Raw genomic sequence first — 21,349 nt, 5'->3', positions numbered from 1 at the left:
TTTTATAGCTCTAGGGTGGCAATGATCTAAATAAACAGCTCATAAACAACATTAGAAACAACCTATTCATACAGTGTATTAAAGTGTCACCTGACAAACAAGGGCGTGAGGCTCATTCATCCCCTGTGGAGATTTACTGGGGTAAATGCACCTGAGAGAAGATTTTTAACCCGTATATATATATTGTAAGTGGTGTATTCGCCGCACAGGCTCAGACTGAATGTATGTTATTTTGGTCCATTGGAGCTGGGCTCTGACGTTTTCATTCATTCCCAGCCAATGAAGGAAAAGAAACTGCTACGAACGCGGGCTATTCCCCCTCTCCGTTTAAACTGACACACTGCTATGGGAAAGGAGAAAGGCTAGATTTTTGTAATGCACGGCAAGCCGCTTTTCAATTTCAACGTTTTCTTATTGAAAAAGGAACGGAGTGTGACTGAAACACAATCGTAACCCCACCGCATGCTACGGTAGGCGACTATAATAAATGCCCGTCGCAGACTCAGCGAAAAATCTTCCAAAGGGATGTTCCGAAATCCAACTATATCAATTTAGTTCCGTGATAGGAGAGCAGCGATTCAGATAATCTCTTGCAAATATACTTCAGAAAACAAATTGAGTTAACAGCCTTCCTTTATATAGCTCTGTTTTAGGAGCCGCATAAAAGATTACACTGACTCTTTTTAGAAAACTAAATTTAACCCCCCTCCACCCCTTAGTTGTGCGTAAAGTGGTTCAGCCCTCGAAGTTACCGGAAGTTGTTTCAGCTGCCATGTTTGGTTGCTTTGTTGTAGGCTTCTACCAGGTTTCCTACAGAATTAGTAAGTGTGGAAATGGAGCCGAGCTGGAGTACATTTCTTTTTCAAGTAAGTTGACTCTTTAGGAGGGAAACTGGGAAACCTCGTTAAACAACCTTTAAAAACGCAAGCACTGGCTATGTTAGCGGTAAAACTAGTTTTTAAACGAGTAACGCCAAGATCAAGTAACCAAGCAAAACAATGGTATATGAATCCAGGCATCCAGCTGTGAGGCTTGGGAATGACGCTAGAACAAAAAATCAATTCTTCTGAACGAGTGTTTGAAAATCGTGGCTTGTTTGTATATTATACGGATATTTAGATTATGGATATACGACATCTCAACAGCCATTGCAATATTTAAGTTTGTTTTCCAAGTCGCAGCCAGCAAAATATGCTAGATCATTTGAAGTAACGTTAAAGCTGGAGACGCCACTGCACCGTTACAACCGAGACAGACCTGTTTTTTTCCCTTTGATCGGACGCTGTTGGATAATGAGATGTAACGCCGGCGAAGATTTTCATTGTAACGTGGTTGATACCACCGATAATTTTGATTCTAAAGTGGTTGATGTTAGTAAAGCTTGAATAAGTGTATACTTAGGTTATCAGCTGCTGAGATTTACTAACAACGGTTCGCAAGTCCGCGGTGAACTTTCCGCTTTCCTCAGCCGGTTCGACAGTAACTAGCCAAGTTAGCTAACGATGTTTAGGCTGCCTTCATCAAACTCGCTAGTTAATTTAGCTTAATTTGGGCGAGGCTGCCTTAATGAGCTTGCAGAACTAACGTTACATGACTTGATAACAAGCAGGGCACAGCTCTGTTTATTAACTAGCTGTTCCGGTGACCGCGCTAGAAAGGAATTCAAACTATGCACATATCATCAGCTAACACTAGCAGCGAAGAGGCAGATTTGAAATTAGCAACGACATTACGCAATTCATAAATCCTTTTTCAGCCAGAAAGAGGGTGTTGCTGTTGAGTGATATCTGCCACGGTTTTCTGTGTGTACTAAGATGGAAGGCTATTGTTCAGTCACATGAGGGAAATATTTTATTCCCATGGCCTTACTTAGGATAACAGAATTAAGCCCAGTGTGATCATGTCAAATACAAGACCGGGATATACTATGTGGAGGGTATATTTCAAATCATAAAATGTTTTGCCGCGGTTTCGATTGTTTTATTTTCATGCTGTGATTTTGTCAGCTTTTAATCAAGATATGAAGCCTTTTCTCAAATATATCGCCACTCTACTGTCTCAGGTGTATATCCAAGTCTTAAATGGGATTTTACTGTCTATACTCAATGAAGTTATGCCCAGTATGTTTTAGGGGATGTGACAAACTACATATAGTTAAAACTTCCTCGGTTAACTTTGCAGCAGTTGGGCATAATTCACAAAACACTATTTTTTTTTTAAACTATCATATCTACATATTCAAACGTTCACGACATAGTTGCTGGTTGCTAAGTTTATTGTTTCACTGCAGCTTCATATGAGTTGACTGTATGTAATTGAGGAGCAGGGTCAGGTGCAGGGTTCTTGATGGCATTACCTTTCTTGAGTTCCTTGCTAGTGCCAGCCAATGATATATTATGACAAATATGTACAGTCTTATGAGAAGGGTGTCTACTTTTGGATCTCTTGCTATCTTCTGTACTGATCATTGATCAAGTAATCATATTAACAAAACTGTGTAAAACTGGTGCTGAGATACAACAGTGATGGAAAATTGTGGAGGGGAGGCTAAGGCGAAAATCAGATTACTTGAATGTCTCATGTTAGAGAACTATAATATTTCTCATTTAAGATGCTTCTTAAAAGTGGATAAAACTTAACATTAATGGTTCAGTGTTAATACTTTTACTGCTGAGTGGGAGGAGACCAAGAGTTGGAAAGAATATGAATAGTACACTGTAGGATTTAACAAAGTTATGTATCAAAGCCTTGAGGGATGCATCATGTTTTTTGTGGCATTTGTAATATTTTGCTCTGCTGTCAGAGACTGATCGCTTACTTGCATTTTTGAGGACTATTTCCTCCTGATGAAAAAGGCAGATGGACTTTGTGGCTTGTTGTGTAGTATCTGGCATCTAGCCAGAGGCCATGCATGTATTATGCACCTCACACTGTTACTATATTCTTGTATGCTTTGTTAGGTGTTTTGAATTATCAGTATTGTTGTATAAATGAGCTTGAATATTGCCATAGATACAGCTGTACATCCTATTGTTTATAAACGTGAGTATATTAAAAATGAAGTATTCATCAGGCTACAGCTAAGACCCCTTGTGAATCATGTTTTTTTTAGACCAGTGTAGCTCTGAATGCACAGTGATACACCAGTAATAAAGTCATAATGCAATCCTGCTGTCCCTGAAACTGTATTATTATTACAGAAAAAAACTGTAAAAAATGTTAAGTATCCATTCATTCCAGAGGCATTTGGCTAATTTACCAAAGAACTTAGCTGACAAGTTTCCAAATGTCTAAAAGAAAATGACATTCAACAGGTGGACACACTATACTAAAAATGTTAAATATTTAAAAGATCAACTCATCTAAAACTAATAGCATTGGCCTTACAGGACACTGCTAGACATATAACCATAGTTTAAAGCTGTTGGTGGTGCACCTTGCATTAAGAAGCCATGTTGTTGATTTGTTGGTGTAGTTCTGTTTCTTAATATGGTAAACAAATGGCCAAATGTATACAAAATTTTGCAGTGATAGTTTGATATCAGAAAAGTCTTTCTGTTACATGTGAAATTGGATTAATCATCTTTGCCATTAGGGGCATAAACACATTGAGTCAAGCTGACAGATACACCACCACCATATTGGTATGGTTATCATTCATTTGTAGCCATGTCTTTGGCCACCTAACAAATACGAGTCCAGTATTATACTCTGGATTGTTCTCCAGCAACTTCAGAAAAATATCAGGTTCTTGATCTTGCTAGATGTTCAACTTTGTTCACCAGCGAGTCACTATCTCTTTCTGTCTGCCATTCGGTGTTTTGCAGGTAGCTTACAGTGTAGTGGTCGACCAAAAGGGGTTTTTCAATGGCTGATGCCAATGCGATATTTAGAGAGCAGGGTGGTCAATAGCTAATATATAATGCCAATATTATGTTGTTTTTATTTTTTGCATCTAATAAAATACAATAATTTAATAATAACAAATCAGAAAAAAAGTATTTAACTTAATTTTATTTTACATTTGTCATTTATTTAACACTAATGTACTTTCCCCTTTTTGCCCTCTATTTTTATTTTTATTTTAAATTTAAAAAAAACGTCCACAAGTAATCAAAAAACAGAAACCTGTTTTAAACAAAACCTTTTACTTAAATTTCTGCAGGTGTGTCTTCTTTGTTTATCGGACCACGTGAGCGCAGGCGTGATGATTTTCTTTATTTTTGTCCTGTCTCTATCTCTGTAATGTAAGTCAGATATGTACATTTTGTATGAAATCAGTCTTCCTAGTTCAGAGGATATGCCGTTCTCAAGTCCATCAAAATGAGCACAGGTGTAATGCCAAAAAATTAGTCTGTAGCATACGTATGCTACATCACAAATGTACTTTATAAGTTACCTTCCATCTGAGTGTTCTGTAAGACACAGTGCCTCTTATAGGACAGGACTGTGTCCAATAGGATGTTGTATTAAATGCAAACAATTTTGGAGATTTCGGCTTATTGATTTCAGTTTCTTGGAGGAGAAGGGTGGAATGGTCAGTAGTTTAGAAATGCCTGACATTATTTTCATATATGATGCATTCATATATCATCAATTCATATATCAAAACATCCTCTAAAACATTTTGCTCATTCCTCGCAGAATTTAAGTACTTCTAACTGTAACCTACAGCATCAACAAGCAGGGCACTGAATTCCTTCACTATTCGTATAGCTTTACAGGCTATGAAAAATTCCAGAGGGATTACAAACATTACAAAAGTGATGTTTTGTAAGAACTTGTGTCAACTCAGCAAACTGAGTAGCAGCCAAAAGGCGTCTGTGACTCAGGAGGTAGAGTGGGTAGCCCACTAACCTGAAGGTCGGTGGTTCGATCCATGGCTCCTCCAGTCCAAAGGATCCATATGTTGAAGTGTCCTTGGGCAAGATGCTGAGCCCCAAATTGCCCTGTGTCTGTGTGTGTGTGTCTGTGTGTGTGTGTGTGTGTGTGTGTGTGTGTGTGTGTGTGTGTGTGTGTGTTAATGGGTGAATGTGAATTAGTTTAAAGCGCTTTGAGTGGTCGATAAGACTAGAAACGCGCTATATAAGTGCAGTCCATTTACCATTTACCAAAGATTTCAGTACTTGTAAACCAATGAAAAACAGCCTACAACAAAGTCATAGACTTTGTGAAAAGTGAAGACTGGGCCATAAAACAAAAATAGATTTAATATTTTAAGTTTTTTTTCCTGTAGTATAATCTCCCTCTTCCCCTTTTATGTTATCAATTACAATTTGTTTGGTTTGTAAAAATTATGATTTCGGCGAGCAGCTGTAGAGTGTGACAAAAAAGACTGAAGAAAGACAGTGCATAATCTGAATCAAACCATGAGCTCAATTCAAGTCTACAGTGGCCCATGGAGCCATCAGGACACTCCCTCCATTTTGATGTTATTTATGAGGGAGCAGTCCCAGTTGTCAGAACACATTTGTGTCAAAATGGTCAGAGCTGCATGAAAGCACAGCAGCTTACAGGCCCTGCACCTCTGTATAGAGGCCAGGCTATGTCTGCTGTTCACAAGCTTCACAAAGAGGGTTCCCGGCTGGTATCCCCCCACCCAAACATAAAGCCCCCCACACCCCAACCCACATTGATGTGCCAGTGGACGGGTTAGCATTGGCATGATGATGACTAATCCTGGAAGGTGGCAAGTGTGAGCAGGTGCTTGGACAAATGGACGGGTGGGCTTGGTGGCATTCTCCACAAGTTCCCAGGTCCCACTGTGTATGAGGGAATGACGGCAAGTTTAGCTGAGTAGTGTGTGGATAAACAATGTCCTTGTCTCATGAATAGATGAGCCAAATCAATGAAGATGAGCATACAAAGATCCCCTGCTGAGGCCCAAGTGCATCACTGCTCAGATTTGTGTCTTTCACAATAGGCTAGATGACATAAGGAGGACATTGTGTGGTTCATTTTTCTTTTCTATCCCCTGCCTCCTCCTTTGCAACTCCTTTCTTGGCTGGCCTTTCTTCGATGGATGATTGAACCTCAAAGGGAAAGGTCAAGTATTTCACCTTGCCCTTTCTTGCTGGTGGTTGACAACAGAGTTATGAATGTGCCCGTTTACTGAAAGAACAGTGTTAACTATGAAACAGTTTTTATGTTTAGGTATGATTTTAACAAAACTACTGTCTTTACCAGAGAGCTGACAGCAGAATTACCCCAAGCAACTTAAACAGACATAGTCGGGTAAAATAAAACCATAGATCCACAGAGGAATCTGAATGAATAGATATCACCGAATTACCATTAACATCCATCCCTGCTAATTGTGTATTTGCTTCTCTTTGGGGGGGGGGGGGTCATTAAAAACTGATCTGAGCTGTTTACTAGTTAAAATGTTGATCTTAACATTTTAGACTGTTTTAGCCTTAGTTAGAACATAACCAACCTATGCTGACAAACTGTAATGATATAAATTGCTTGTGACTGCCTTACAGTAAAAGACATAATTATTTTTGCTTGAGAGGTAGCTATAGTGTAGAAAATGGTACATTTGAAGGTGTATAGTACACAGTTGTCAGGCGTATTTTATCTCTGTGATACATTGTGCTGTTTTGTTTTTCCCAAAACTCAGCTTTAAAATAAGATAATTAGGCAACTGCCTTAGAGTTGATTGGTAGGGATAAACCGTATTTGAGTGTTCCACTGTAGGCTGTCATTAACCTTCTTCCTTAGTGAAAAACATGCCCGAACAAAATGTGCTTTCATTTTTAGCAGGAGCTGCCTTATTATTTCAGCAGTCTCTCTTGGAAAGATTGATCTTGTTTTAGGTCACAGCTTTGGCAAGACATGCAAATTTTGTCTGCCCTCCTCAGTTGGGAGATTTGATTACTTAATTGAGTGAAACCCAACTTAGCACCTGGTTGTTGCTGCTGCTCATTGCACTCAGCCCACTTCATCCCATTTCTGTTGGGGCAGTAGTGGGCAATGATTTGCATCAGACAAAACCCCAATAACACAATGTAGGAGGCCAAATAGCGAGTAAGCAGTTGTGCCACTTTTGTTTGTTTTTTGTTTTTTTAATTCAGTGGGTTCTTCTATTGTGTGTGTGTGTGTGTGTGTGTGTGTGTGTGTGTGTGTGTGTGTGTGTGTGTGTGCGTGTGCTTACACTTCACTCCTTTACTGACCCACAATTTAGCTTCAACATATCCCCTAACTGAGCTCTGTAGCTGAGCAAATGGCCTGCTCTTCAGAGCCTTCTTGGCGGTTTAACTAGACTCTGCTATGCCTCTAAATTGGTATGCTTGCTTTTCAGTCACATGAGGAATCATCACCAGCATGATACAATCATTTTTCATCCAGTATATATTCAGATTATTTAGCATTACAGACATGCTGCTCCAGCCTCATTAATGACAAATCTAGCACACATTTTGTATTCTGTAACATCTTAGCTATCTTACCCTTGTTGTCAAGGACTTGTCAAAGCTGACTCCTGACAAACTTCCAGTGGTGGTTCAACTATCAGTAATACTTGGTATATTGTGGTAATTCTCATGCAGTGTCTTGAAAGTAGTGATGCATGGGTGGATTCCTATTTCTTTACGACTATAATTCCATTACTGAAGTATATATTAGTATATAAAAGCGTATATAATATACAATGCTCAGTTTTGTGGTTAAAAAAATAATCATCCTTCAGTGTCATTAGCTTTGTGGTGCTTTAGAGCTCATATTAATTTTTAGCAACAAATGTCTGGAGTGTATCGTGGCTCAGCCAAAAATTTATCTCTGTATGTGTTTGTTTGTTTCATCAGCAGGCCAATGAAGCCCTCCACCACCAGCACCAGGTGGCGCAGAACAGCCTGCTGCCACTTCTTAATGCAGGAGCTGAACAAGTTGACCAAAAGCCTGTCTTGCCCATCCAAATAGACCAGAAGCCACCCACCAGTGCTGCCGATCTCCTCAAAGATAATGTGGCCACCGGAGGAGGTGCACGGCCACCAGTGCCTGTGATAAAGAAAGAACACAAAGGCAAAACACCTTTCATCTGCGGCTACTGCAACAAGGCTTTCCGTGACAGCTACCACCTGCGACGTCACGAGTCCAGCCATACTGGTATCAAAATGGTGTCACGGCCAAAGAAGACAGCCCAAACAGCCCCCACCATGGTACCCATGATCTCTACCATGCCACGAGAGAACAATGGCAACCCTTCCTACATCTCCACGGTAGCAGGGATCCTATCTACAGCAACCACCTCTGTTTCCTCAGGCACAAGTATCATGACATCGTCTGCAATGGGCAATGTGCCACAGCAAAATGTCATCAAGAAACCCGCCAAACCTGTCAAGAAAAACCATGGGTGTGAGATGTGTGGCAAGGCATTCCGTGACGTCTACCACCTGAATCGCCACAAGCTGTCCCATTCAGATGAGAAGCCTTTTGAGTGCCCCATCTGCCAGCAACGCTTTAAAAGGAAGGACCGAATGACCTACCATGTTCGCTCTCATGATGGTGGAGTCCACAAGCCCTATGTATGTTCTGTGTGTGGGAAAGGCTTTTCCAGGTAAGATCACATTTGTGAGGAAAGTGGCCCAGTAATGGCTAAAGAGCCTAAAACATTGAGACTGACAGAGTGAAATAGGTAGCATTTCTTAAATTGAAACAATGGACACCTACAGTATTTCTTTAGGTTATAAAATTGACAAGAAAACACTTGAAATGGGAATAAGCCTGAACAAAATGTTTAAAAAATTGAGTTTTTAACAGTGACAATAGTAAGAAATTTTACACCATAATGTATTTTTCCACAACCTAATTATTCATTAGCTCTCTAATACCTTCAACAATTTGAACAGTTAGTACAAAATATAGGGGGAAAGGTTAAATGAATTTTCACCATTTAGTTTCTCTGATGTGAAGTTTGTTTTTTGTTTTTGTTTTTAATGCTACCAGACAGACTTGTCATAGTGATTCAGACTGGCAAACCCTGAGCAATGGATGGCTGTTAAGTGCTGGCAACAGATTTCATGGGGATATAACATTAAACGTTTCAAATGTCTTTGTACATTTCTCATATAGCTGTTAAGGTGTTTGAATAAGTTGTTATGTTCCCCCTTAGACCAGACCTATCCAACTAATTCAGTAAATCTGCTCCTTGAGACAGGCCCACAAACATGACAGGAAGTCTTCTCCAGTGGGGTCAAGCTGGGTATCGTGTCCTCATCGCTGCAATAACCACTGGTTTGTTTGGGATGTGTCTTAATTGAGGTCGGCTAGGCCTGTGAACCTTTGCCTGTTATGCTCAGTAGCAAAAGGAGATGGCTTGCAAATCTTGGTGTTTGGTAGGGAATGGGATTAGTGGCAGTAGCATATACTAAATTGGTGAGAAAATAATTGAAAGCATATGAATAAAAAACTCCAGTTTATTCATATGCTTTCAATTAACAAGTAACAAAACTACTGTAAACAGGAAGTATGATTCTGAGATCTAATTTATTCTTATGCAAGTGGAGACAGAGTAATTTCACCCTCTGATGATTGCATTTCAGGGTTAAAGAGAGAAGTCTTGACTTGTGTACATGGAATTTTGAAACATCATGATGATAAAGTAGTAACGAACATACCATTTTTGTCGATTTGCTTGGTACTCGAAAATCGGCTTTTGCAGTGTTTTTAAATTTAAAAAACATTGCTCACTACACTTAAGTGTAACCTTAAATACTTTAAAATGACCATCTTTAATTTTTGCAGTTCTTCATGATAATGTTTTTTGGCAGTGAATAATTTCTGCTTTACCAAAAGTTTTTACTGAATAGCAACCCTATTACTTGTAGCAACCCGTGACTTGTATGTGAAAGATTAAGCAAGTGGTGTTTGTGTTATTTTGTCGCACCGTCATTTCATATAAAGGGGTAATTGTATGGCCATCTACTGTCCATGTACAGTAGCTTCCTAGTGGCTGCGTTTTAATGTTTTAATAGTTGTGCTAAGCAGTTTAGATTCGTACTCGTACTGCCCCCAACACCACTTCAACCACATGTTTAAACAGTCGCACATGGAAGAGCACCAGTGGTAGATTATCAAGGGAGGGGGAGGCGTCAGTTGTCACTTTGTGGTTCCCGCCAGCATGTCAGAGCCTTTCCCCTGGGAATTCAGTGAACCATGTGGTATTGTTCAGGTCAACACATTTACTATGTAGTGACTAAATATTTTATTTAAGAGGGTCTCTTGACTTCATATTTAGATTTATCAACACAAAAAACATTTCCTTATCTTTTCATGAGCCAAAATATCTTGTGGTGTATGTAAATCAGCATTGAGTGAGCAAAGAATATTAATAACAGCAGAAGAGTTCTGTACTGCAACACAACTTCGACAAAAACATCAGCAGTGTACCCTGGCCAAGCTGTAACACTAGCACAGTGCTGTGTATGGCAGTTTCAGGCATGCGTCCAACACAGTGACGTGGGGCAGGGATTCATCAGCATACTGGAAAGTGAGAATGGGGACTAAATAACAGGGCACTGAGTCACTGCCACTCAGCCAGATCTGTAGGCAAGCACTGTCTGGAGTCTGCTCTCCTCGTCATGGGGACAAAAAAAAGCCTTGATTCCGGTTCATGGCACCACTGAGAAAATTCCACTTGACTCTTCTCGTTTGTTTTTTTTTTTTTTAAATCCAGCAGCATGAAACTTTCCGGTTTGGGAGCAGCTGCCAGTGTGGTAGCCCTTACTCACTCCATTATGGCACTTCTAACATGATTCAGCTCACGGTTTCACTAGAATTAACAAGCTGACAGAGGAGGATCAGTGCCAAGACGAATTTGTGAATGCTGGAGTTTCACTGTAAAGGTCAACAGGCAAATAGCTCTTTTCTTCTAATTGCTCATATTCAGTAAACTCTGTAAATTATACATCAGACCAACATTCAATGTGTTATCCATGATTGTATGTTTGTTTGCTGTTTTAACCATTAGTTTAACAGAAAAATACACTACAAAGCTTTTTTGTACACACCCAGATTTTAGGATACCATTGTCAGAAATACAATAACCCCCCCCCTTCCCCATGGCATTAATGAAGTTAAATTAACATTGTGGCCTACATAGTCTAGTCCTAATCCTCAAAGAGAGATGTTGTCCAAATTCACTCTAGGATTTTCGTCAGAAACTACCAACCAAATTCCTGGAAACTCTCATATTTCTGTAAGTAATGCCAAGGACGCTATAAAATAAACATAACTAATGTACTGTAATGCCAAACTGGCATTTTACTGATAGGTGTTCTGTTAGTCAGGTGGACAATGTCAAAAAATAAATAAATAAATAAAAATACTGTTTCAGTGTTGTGCAATTTTGAAACTAGGTCAAACTAATTCACGCACGATTGATCATGGAGAATTAACTGCCGTTGACTAAAACTTTAGGGATGTTTTTTTTGTGCCCATCCCCTCATTATCAAACCAAACAGAGCACATCAGTATGCTACTTCAGATACTGCACTTGCAAGGCACGGAAAGAATCTACAACATAACTTTGTAGACTTTTCATGTGTGCTCGTGCACTTACACGTAGTACTCATCGTGAATGATATGTATGTAAATGATACGTTTTTGAACAAGCCATAAATTTAGTGTTTACTGGTTAAATCACAAGTAAAGTAAATATAAAGCTACTTTGAGAAAAAAAACACAGAATAGAAAATATTTTAGAAGTATATATTCACTTAAGAAATGTTGCTAATGAGCTCTGATTTAATTTAATATCTTACTAATTAGGCATCTGTAATAGAACACATAGTATTTGTCTCTATTAAATTTAAATTTCACTATTAATGAATATAATCCAAGAATCTGGATCAGCAGAGGTCTGTAACTCTTTAGTAGTTCTTTTCTTGTAAGTTTCTCTAGAAGCAAAAACATCATCAACTAGATATTCTGTACTGAAGTGAGAGTATGGAACCAAAACATAATGTAGTTTGACTCATCTACAATTCTACAACTCATAGAGCTCACTGCATCACTGTCCAAAGATTAAATGTGTTTTTGCATTGTATTGTTTTGTTTTGTAAATCTAGGCCAGACCATTTGAGCTGCCATGTGAAGCACGTGCATTCCTCAGAAAGACCGTTTAAATGTCAAGTAACGGTAAGAGTCATTACCGTCATCATTAATATTATTATTATTATTGTTATTGTTTTACTCCACTGACCTCTGACCCTGTGTCTTGTGCGATTGCAGGCCTGTACCTCTGCTTTCGCCACCAAAGACAGACTCCGTTCCCACATGATCAGGCATGAAGGCAAGGTCACCTGTAGCATCTGTGGGAAGATGCTCAGTGCGGCCTACATCACCAGCCATTTGAAGACTCACGGACAGACCAACTTTAACTCCTGTAACAAAGGTATAATGCACCTTAACATCACAACAATAGCATGTGCACTTATTTGATAGTTCCTGAAAAATCTTTTGTCACAGATCATTTGTATCATAAACACTCATATCTAACCGAGATCTTATCTGTAAGTCTCATGCTCCATAATCTTCCTTATTTTTTACAGCTTTTTCCAAACACTTGTTTTTTTTTTGTTGATCATTTTGATTAAAAACCTCTGCCTCATTATGGTATCTCCTTACTTGGCAAGCAGCCTTTGTGGGTCACAGAACTGCTGCAGTAATCATGGAGACAATATGTTAGTTAAGCCTTTCATATTATTATCCATTACTTTGAAATGCGGCAGAACAAAAGTTAAATACTCTTATCTTGTGTGTCTCTAGAGGGTAATGAAGTCTGCAATTCTGCCTCAGCTACACCTGTGACCGTTTCTGCCCCCATCACCACGGCGATGAACCGGGGCAACTCCAACAACAACAACCCTGTCACCATAGCTGCACAAATGAACATTAGCACCAACACAGTCAACATCACATCTCCAGTCAGCCTCCAGCACCCAGTCACCATCACCGGGCCCGTCAACATTGCCTCTGTCAACATCCCTGCCACGGCGCCCATGAATATTGCCCACCCGGTCGCAATAACGACCCCCATGCCTATGAATATAGCCGGTCCGCTCAACATCGCCATGAGGCCAGTTGATAGCATGCCTTTTCTGTCCCAAGTCTTGCCTTCTTCCCCACCCTGGTAAAAGGAAGAGAGAGCTTTGAACTGACCAGAAAGAAAGGGAAAATGAAGTGAAACAAGAGACTCCTGTCCTCATAATTTGCACCTCGAGCCCAGCTCTCTCTTCCCCTGAACCCTGTTTACTTCATCAAATCCTGAAGTGAATATTTACATGAGCTGTGCGGCCCGTAGGAGCTCCCCAAGTCACCGCCTCGTCCCAGCTAATGTTAAGTGACTGACATGAGATGCAGGACACTTGAGTAGAAATCAAGTAGGATTTATCTTGAAATCAGGACAGCCGTAAGACTTAGCGTAGTCAGTTAGAATGAGGAAACTGTGGTTTGTATCATGACACATGAGAGAAGAGGATTCCTCAAGCACCCTTGAGGACTCTGTAGGAAAACACACCTTTTTCTTTTGTAAGAGAGAGATGAGAAATGGACTGAAGCAATAACTATAAATTGCTCATTTTGATGTTTTACAAATTCTCTCCCAACGCCTCTGGGTGTTACTTTGTATGTTGTTTTTTTAACTTTAGCCTGCTAATCACTATTTAATGTTATAGGAAATGAGTCTAGTAAAAGGGACAGCAGCTTCCACTTGCATGGAAGAATATTTTTTCACAGTGCATAGCTTTTCTTTTTCTTCTCAGATAGTAGGTATGCTCTTGAGGTACAGTGACTAACTTGTACAGTTGACATAGTAATGTATTTTCATGTCAGCCTTTTAATTTTTCCTTTGTCATTCAAGTGGATATCTCATCGCTGTCCTCTTGACTATGAAATATTTGTACTTTGTTTTCTTTTTGTATGGAAACACAAGGTTTGTTTTTATTTGCCTATTTGTAATGTTCATTTTTCCATGAAGTCAGAATCGAATGAGTCTTGCACTGAAAGCATATCCTACATACAGGTGAGCAGCAGTATTATCAAAGATCAAATTGAAGTCTTAAGTGTTTTGGTTAGCCAGCCTACACTTGAGGGCCATCTAGTGGCTGAAAATGGAACGGCCTGGCCTTGTAGTGAAGCTTTTTCAGGCGGTTACTGTCATCATAATGGTGACTAGTTAGTTTTGTCTGACTTTTTTGTACACTTTTTTTTTTGTTTTTTGTTTTTTTTGTTTGTTGTTTATCTGTGATAGCCCCAAGATGATGCTAAGGTTCACTCAGGAAACGCACATAAAAGCCCAGTACTCATGAACTTGGTTCCTTTTAAATCATTTGGCATTATGGTGTTAAAAGACTCCATCAGGGACAAGAAGTCCAAGAATGATTGATTTTAAACACAGCCGTCCATTTAAATGATCATTTCCTGTAAAATGGGGAAACATGCTGTACCTTTTTACATTTCCTTTGAAGTCTAGTTCAGTCTCGGGCTGCATAGTTATGTGGCTGAGATCTGAATGAGATTGATCAAATGCAAGTTTGTGTCCATTAAAATAATGGGACAAGATTGATGTTGCATGACCCCAAACACTAGCTGTTGAACATCAACTATTTTTTAATGAATGCCATGTTATCTCAACAGTGTTGCAGCTCTTTGAGTTGATTCAGTTTATACTGAAAAATGCAATATGCATGTTTGTCATTTTTCCCAAGTTTTGTTTTAAACAAAATATTAGTGTAGCTTTTTTTTGTTCTTATGCATTTAAGTAGATACACTATGATAGCCTGTTTGCCAAATTTGATACAATAATAATGTGATAAACTGAACATTTCTTGTGGAATTGAACATCTCTTTATTTTTAAGGAAAAAAAATAATTGGAAATTCCAGGACCCTTGTGAAAGCAGTTGAATGTATATCTTTGTACAAAACTATTTTAGTTCCAAGAATATGGTAGTTACAATAGATGTGAAAGATAAGATAACCTTTTTTATAAATCTTTTGTATTAGAACATTAACAATGATAATTTTGTATATATGAGAGGCTAGGCTTTCTGATTAGCAGAAAGGTCAAACATTCCTACATTTTTTTTAAATGTATGTTTGTCAAATTATTACATAAACATGCGCAATGTTATGTGCCTTTTATTTGGGTTGTCTAAATAAAAGAAAACTATCAAATGTGTTTATGTATTGACTACTGTTTATTACAAAGACAGCACTACCATCAGAAATTTTAGTTTGTTTATATGTTCATATATATTTTATATTTTATTTTAAAAAAAACCCAGCCAGAAAACTCTACTCATATCACAAAATAACCAGCTGACTTGAGCAAAAGAGTAACACTAACTCAAAGCTTGCATATCGGTCTCAATCAAATAGGCAGTTTTTGACTAATATTTGCATATTCTGCTTTTTTTTTTTTTAAAGTTTTTAGTTTGCGTTGCTTTCCATGCAAAAAAAACCTGGTTTCCATTCATTTCACTACAATATGAAAATAAGCCTTTAGCAAAAACCTGTTTTAAATTTTTAGTTGTTTTAATTTTGGCATTTTCTGCATTAAAGCTTTGACATTAACATTTTTTAAACTAGCTCAAGTTCGGTCAAATTGTCTTTCACTTCTAGTGAGGTCCTTCCTCAGTGAGGTGAATGAACACCAGTGTGTCTCTGAGTAATATGAAATTGCACAGCTGCGTAAACAAATATTTTCTAAACAATTAATATAAACACTGAATTATGTGAAACTTGTTGTTTGCTGAACATTGTTTTCAGTTTTCACCCAATTCTGCTACTCAAACTTTGTAGCCTCTTTTAGCCCAATATTTTGGTTTTACAGAGAATCAAATGCTGTATATTTGAGCAGACGGCTATATGGCTACAGCTACAATGGCAGTTAACCAACGTTAGTGACAGAAGTTAGCTAGCTGGTGAAGAAAGTCAAACATCTAGCAGGCTAAAGCTCCAGGTATTTTTGGTAGAGACCTAAATAGAGCCAAAAGAAGTGTGGATATAGGACTTACATTTACCCGGTAAGTAGAAACACATCCGCAGTGGGGTCACAATGTTGCTCAATGTCTGCTGGAAGACTAAGTAACTACTAAAATGTGAGCTATAACAATTACATGAGGCATTAATATGTCAGGAGTGTGTGTTCTTAAGCTTATTTTGGAGTTCCTCTGCTCTCTAGAGGCAAAAAATCCGTTAACATAGCATTAACACATGCTTGATAAATGGGTGACAAAATGTAAATTCTACAGTTTGAAATAGGTCATTTTTGGCTCTGTAGTCTGTAGTTTCTACTTTTCAGATTAAGATTTTACATTGGAAAAATAGTTTGTAAAATACAATACAATGTTAATGATTATACTGGTGGTTCCCAACCCTTTTTGCTCCGTGGACCCTTTGAAAAACAAAGATTAGATAATATTACAAAAAAGCAAATAATGTCAAAATAATATGTCAGTCACGGGGCATATTTTTTTGTAGAATGAGAACTTATAAGATATTTTACATAACATTTATATTAATGTACTGGTACTTTTAACCAAGTAAAGGATTTGAATACTTCCACCATTGGCGGTTTTTGAGTGACCAATAGGACTGCAAACATAGGACTTCCTGGTGCCTTGTGAAGGGGTGTAGGGTACCACAGAATCTTGAGACAAGTTCTAATTCATTATCATTTAAATGCATTTCGAAAGACATTAAGTTCAGTTCTTAAAGCGAAAGAGACCTGATGAAATGAGGCTCAAAGGAAAAAAAACTGTAGATAGAGTGCATTCATAGATGCTTGTCGGCAAGGCCAGACTGGGATAATAATTCAGGCCTATAAACTAACGGCATCCCAGGCCACACATTCAAATGAGACCAGCTGTTGCACTGTGCTCATGCGGGTTGTTCTTTTGAATAAGTTCACTCATTCTTCTCTGATCTCACCCACTGACGATTTGTTTTCAGCCACAGAACTGCTTCTGACTGATAATCAAACTGTTCTTTGTCAACTCTGAACAAGCTCGCACATGAAAATCCCCCCGAGGGCAGCTGTGCCCGAGATGGTTGGGCCCACCACATCTGGCACAAACAATCATACCACATTCAGAGTCACTTAGATCATACATCTTGACCACTGCTTGGTCAAACCACCAGAGCTCTTCAACTGCCTGCATGTTTACTGATCCAACCAAACAGCGAAGCAAGGTTAGAGCAGGTGCTCCTGAAGGGGACTATTAGTGTAGGCGATATTTAGCCAACCATAAAAGCCATCAGCCAAACGTGTTCTGTTGAAGTATTAAAATTCCAAGGGGTTAGTGTGACACAGTGTGCCGTTTTATTGATTATTTTGTTTTAATAGTTGATTATTTTTCACTGTTTCCAATTCAAATCAGTTTATTTAAAGAGTTTCATAGAATCCAGTGCCACGATTTGCCTTAATCCTTCTGTTTTTGCCATACAGAGTTGTCCAGCAGATGGCGGTGTCCATGCATACTTCACTGTTCCCCTGCCGTTTTTGTCCTCCCTGGTTTTATCTACCCCCTGATCCTTCTGTAATGGATAATCTCAACTGGTCCCCAGAGTCAGCAAACTGATTTACATTTTCCTACAGTAGGATACAGTATGTGTGATAGCAGCCAGTTAACTTACTTAATGGCAAAGTCTGAGTCTTATCCTGCCTGGATAACACTTATCCTGTTTCACGGGGATGCTGATGGAAACAACTGAGATACCATGTAAAGACACTCGAGAGAACATTATCTGGTGGTGGACATTTTAAAGAGTTGATCACCTAAAAGTCTGGGGTGGAATAATTTGCAGTTACGTCAAATGTGCAAAGACAATTGTTTCTGTTAGATTTCAACACAAAGTGTGGTAACGTTACATCCTACTTTTTTTTACATCCTCCTAAAGGTATTGACATTCCTAAATGTAACAAAACAAGTGGGTGAACAAAAAAAAGTATCCAACAATGTCTATGTTTGTTCTTTGCTTTAAAATATAACCCCATGTGGTCTAAAGGTCAGGGCTGCAGCAATTGTCTCCTTCTAGTAAAGAACTGAGGCCCACTAGTACTTTCTCTGCTGTGTCCCTCTATGCTGCCTTCATCTCTGTTTGCCAGCTGTATTTATGCAGTAAAAATAGTAAAGTTTGGAAGAGTGCCCTGTACTTGAAAAGAAAAAGAAAAAAAACTCACTTGGCTACTCTGTAGAGTGCAGAGTTCAATTTGAGTTCAAAGGAAGCCTGCCCTGTCTTACATCCTGTAAGAAAGGGCAGTACAGGACCTGTACGTCCTGTCATATTATGTAATAATATCAAAAAGGCAATGGACATGATTCTAAAATTAAAGACATTTCAAAATGAGAGCTATGGAGCTCTAAATGGCATCTTAGATTGTAAAAACGTTGTGGGTGGGTTTCTGTGTGTGTTGACATAGCGCTGGGGAACCCAATAGACGATGAATTCATTCACTGAAAAATGTGAGCCGAATAAGGACTATCTACTGGATTTGTCTAACTTAAAAAAAACACGTCTTAATCAAATGGACAAGGATTTATGATTTAACGTGCACAGACAAGTAACAAAACAAATAACAATAACATTATTATTGATTATACTATAGCAAGATACCTTAATGGTGCTCTCTTAAATGCTTAAATAACAATAAAAGATTACACTCCACATCAAAACACCAGTGGACATTTAAAGCTTTATTTCTGCCCTAATCATGACCAAAGCTGATACATCTAACAAGCTCTCCACACATCTGCGAGTCTTTTCACGTGCACAACATACAGCGCTTTTAGGGACACATTTGAGTGGTGTAGACTGCAGACAGCTAATGGCCTGTACGGTCAGTAGCACGATATCATGAGTGATGTAATGAAGTGGGACCTTGCTCAACCTACAGTGACTACTTTCTGCCCTTATGGCGTGTGGGAACAGGAACTATATGGACACATAATTTCCTACAACCCACACTGTGTCTGTGGGAATAGAGGAAAATATATGTAGAAATAATGATGATAAATAATGTGTAAAATTTATAAATAAAAAAAAATGGTTCTAAACATTGAGAAAAATCTTAGTAAAAAGTTTGCCCTCCCTCAAGCACTGAATCAGCCAACAGCATGACTACAGGGATGATATGTCAGGGCTGCATCACAGCATCACAACTTCATGTTCATGCTCATCTTGACATGATTACATCTTGGAATATTATTCATTAACAATCTTGAAGTAGTTAAAAATGGTATAGTAACCATTTTAAGTGATCTGTAGAGGTCATATAAAATGCTTATGTGTAAATGAATTACTTGTTTACTTTGCTTCAGCACGCAGCTAACTGGCTAATTAACAAAAGTAAGAAGCATCTATATCAAAAATGAATGATTTAATTAAAGAAACTGTAATTGAAGAATTCCATAAACTTATACATGTTTTTTTTTCCATGGCAACTTTTTTTCATATTGACAAAACCTTTTGCCCTGATCTGTCTACATGGATCCCTAATTCTGCAGTCAGCTGAGTGTTACTTTTCATTATATTTGTAAATTAACATATGTGTAGTCTATGTGGAAGTATATATAGATTTGCATTGCACAATATAGAGTAAATGTGCACTCTGGGTACGGCAAATCGTATACACATGTAGACTTAGCTGCACACATTTCTAATTGTTGTATTTATCTGTATTATGCAATGGATAGACCTGCATCAAAAATGGGTATCCAAATAGTGCAATGAGCCAAGCCTGCTGTTATCAGTGCTGCGGTCTTCAAGGGCAGAATGTGAGGCAAAGGCTGTGAGTCTTAAATGATCCTGTCGGGGCTCAACGTCCCCAGACCTGAAAGGCTGGCTGCTGGAAAATCCCGGCCACCAAAGACGATGCAATCAGATTGTCCACATGTCTAATTTAATCTGAGGCTGTGAGCTCCGTGCTAGGTGCGGTGTCCGGGCTGTCCAATAGTACAACGGTTTAAACAGCTTAAGTGGCTGTCAGGCTGGGGAAGGATCATGCTATCCTCAGCTCTGTGAGTCCTGTCAGCAAGCTGACAAGTGCCTACCTGTACATTGCTCCTGCCACTTTTTTTTTTTTTTTTTTGGTATACGTATACATATATATTGCAAGGGTTTTTTTTTTTTTCTTTTGACTGCATGATGCACATTATTTATTACTGATAAAAGGTCAAAAATCGTCAGGTGTCATTTAAGAGGAAACTGAACTCTTGGAGAGAACTGCAGCAAAAAGGGAGAACACAGAGGGGAGGAGAAACAGACGGTGAGGCACTGAATTGTTTTTCATCAGAGATACTCATGAAATACACCCTACATGAGATAAACAGATGATGTTTGAGAATAGTGGCTTCTGTTGTGCTCACATTTCACCCTTTTGTGATCTGTTAGCTGAATCGCTGAGTAGTCACAAAGATAATCACACTGCAAGAGTCATTACGGTGCATTTATGCAATTGACGATAGAACAGACATACGGTATGAAATAAAAATGTTTAAATTAACACCCTTAAATGACAAGGTATTACTTGTCAACAGACCTACTCTAGCTCAGTGCCTGGAAGTATTTTGTAACATTCCGTTTGAAATAACACTCATCCAGCTCACTTTTTTCGGTGTTTGTACAAAGTACCCTGTATGTGTTTGAAGTATGATATTTAGGATATTTATTCCCCCCAGTTTTACATTAGCTTGACTGAGTGTGCTCTCTGAAAGGTGAACATACTGTATACAACCAATATGAATTATCTCTTTAAAGCCTTCCTTTACTCTGAACCCAACTGTTGCCACTTTCTGACTTGATTTTGAAAGCAAGGAAGAGCTGAAACTGGCTTGGTGTCCACCTGGCACGTCAACACCAAATCTGTGCTGTTAATAGTCTACAGAAGGACTGAATTTACAGTACTGGAACAACAACAAATAGTTTATGATAGAAACTTGGCTTTGCTTATGTTTCATTTAATCGTTGCAATGTTAGAAGGACTCATATCAATATCAGACTTCATTGTAAAGTTATATGGCTAGTTTCCACTGAATGGAGGTTGACTCAGTGGTACACCAAAAGTGAGGTTTCTAATTCCTTCGTTTGGTTTTTCACTTCTGCACTGCCCGAATCTCATATGCTACCATGCAAGGCTGCTAATTGGACTGGTGAATGTCTGCCCTGTGCAAGATGCGGTATAGTTTCTCCTGCAATCAGCAGAGAAGAGACAGTTAGACAGATGGCTCCATGAAAAGTGACTCAGATACCATTGTATAATCAGGGTATATTAAAGGAAGGAACATCACAGCCTCATTGCAGCAATGAGCCATGTGTACTGTTGCTTAATGGTTGTGGAAACCTGCA

The 21,349-nt window shown here is 38.7% G+C and overlaps 1 protein-coding gene across 1 annotated transcript; it reads left to right on the top strand.

Annotated features, from left to right (window-relative positions):
* Positions 1-774: 774 nt before the first annotated feature.
* On the top strand, positions 775-15,165 carry LOC120803159 (vascular endothelial zinc finger 1-like). Its single transcript, XM_040151531.1, has 5 exons — positions 775-866; positions 7,806-8,557; positions 12,069-12,138; positions 12,232-12,394; positions 12,769-15,165. Exons 1-5 carry the CDS (start codon positions 834-836, stop codon positions 13,134-13,136), a joined length of 1,386 nt encoding a protein of 461 aa, XP_040007465.1. The 5' UTR covers positions 775-833; the 3' UTR covers positions 13,137-15,165.
* The last annotated feature ends 6,184 nt before the right edge of the window (positions 15,166-21,349 follow it).

This window comes from Xiphias gladius, chromosome 17 (assembly GCF_016859285.1).
Source record: "Xiphias gladius isolate SHS-SW01 ecotype Sanya breed wild chromosome 17, ASM1685928v1, whole genome shotgun sequence".
Taxonomy (NCBI): Eukaryota; Metazoa; Chordata; class Actinopteri; order Istiophoriformes; family Xiphiidae; genus Xiphias; species Xiphias gladius.
Note: the sequence above shows the minus strand (reverse complement) of the source record. Positions and strands in the feature narration are given on the sequence as shown.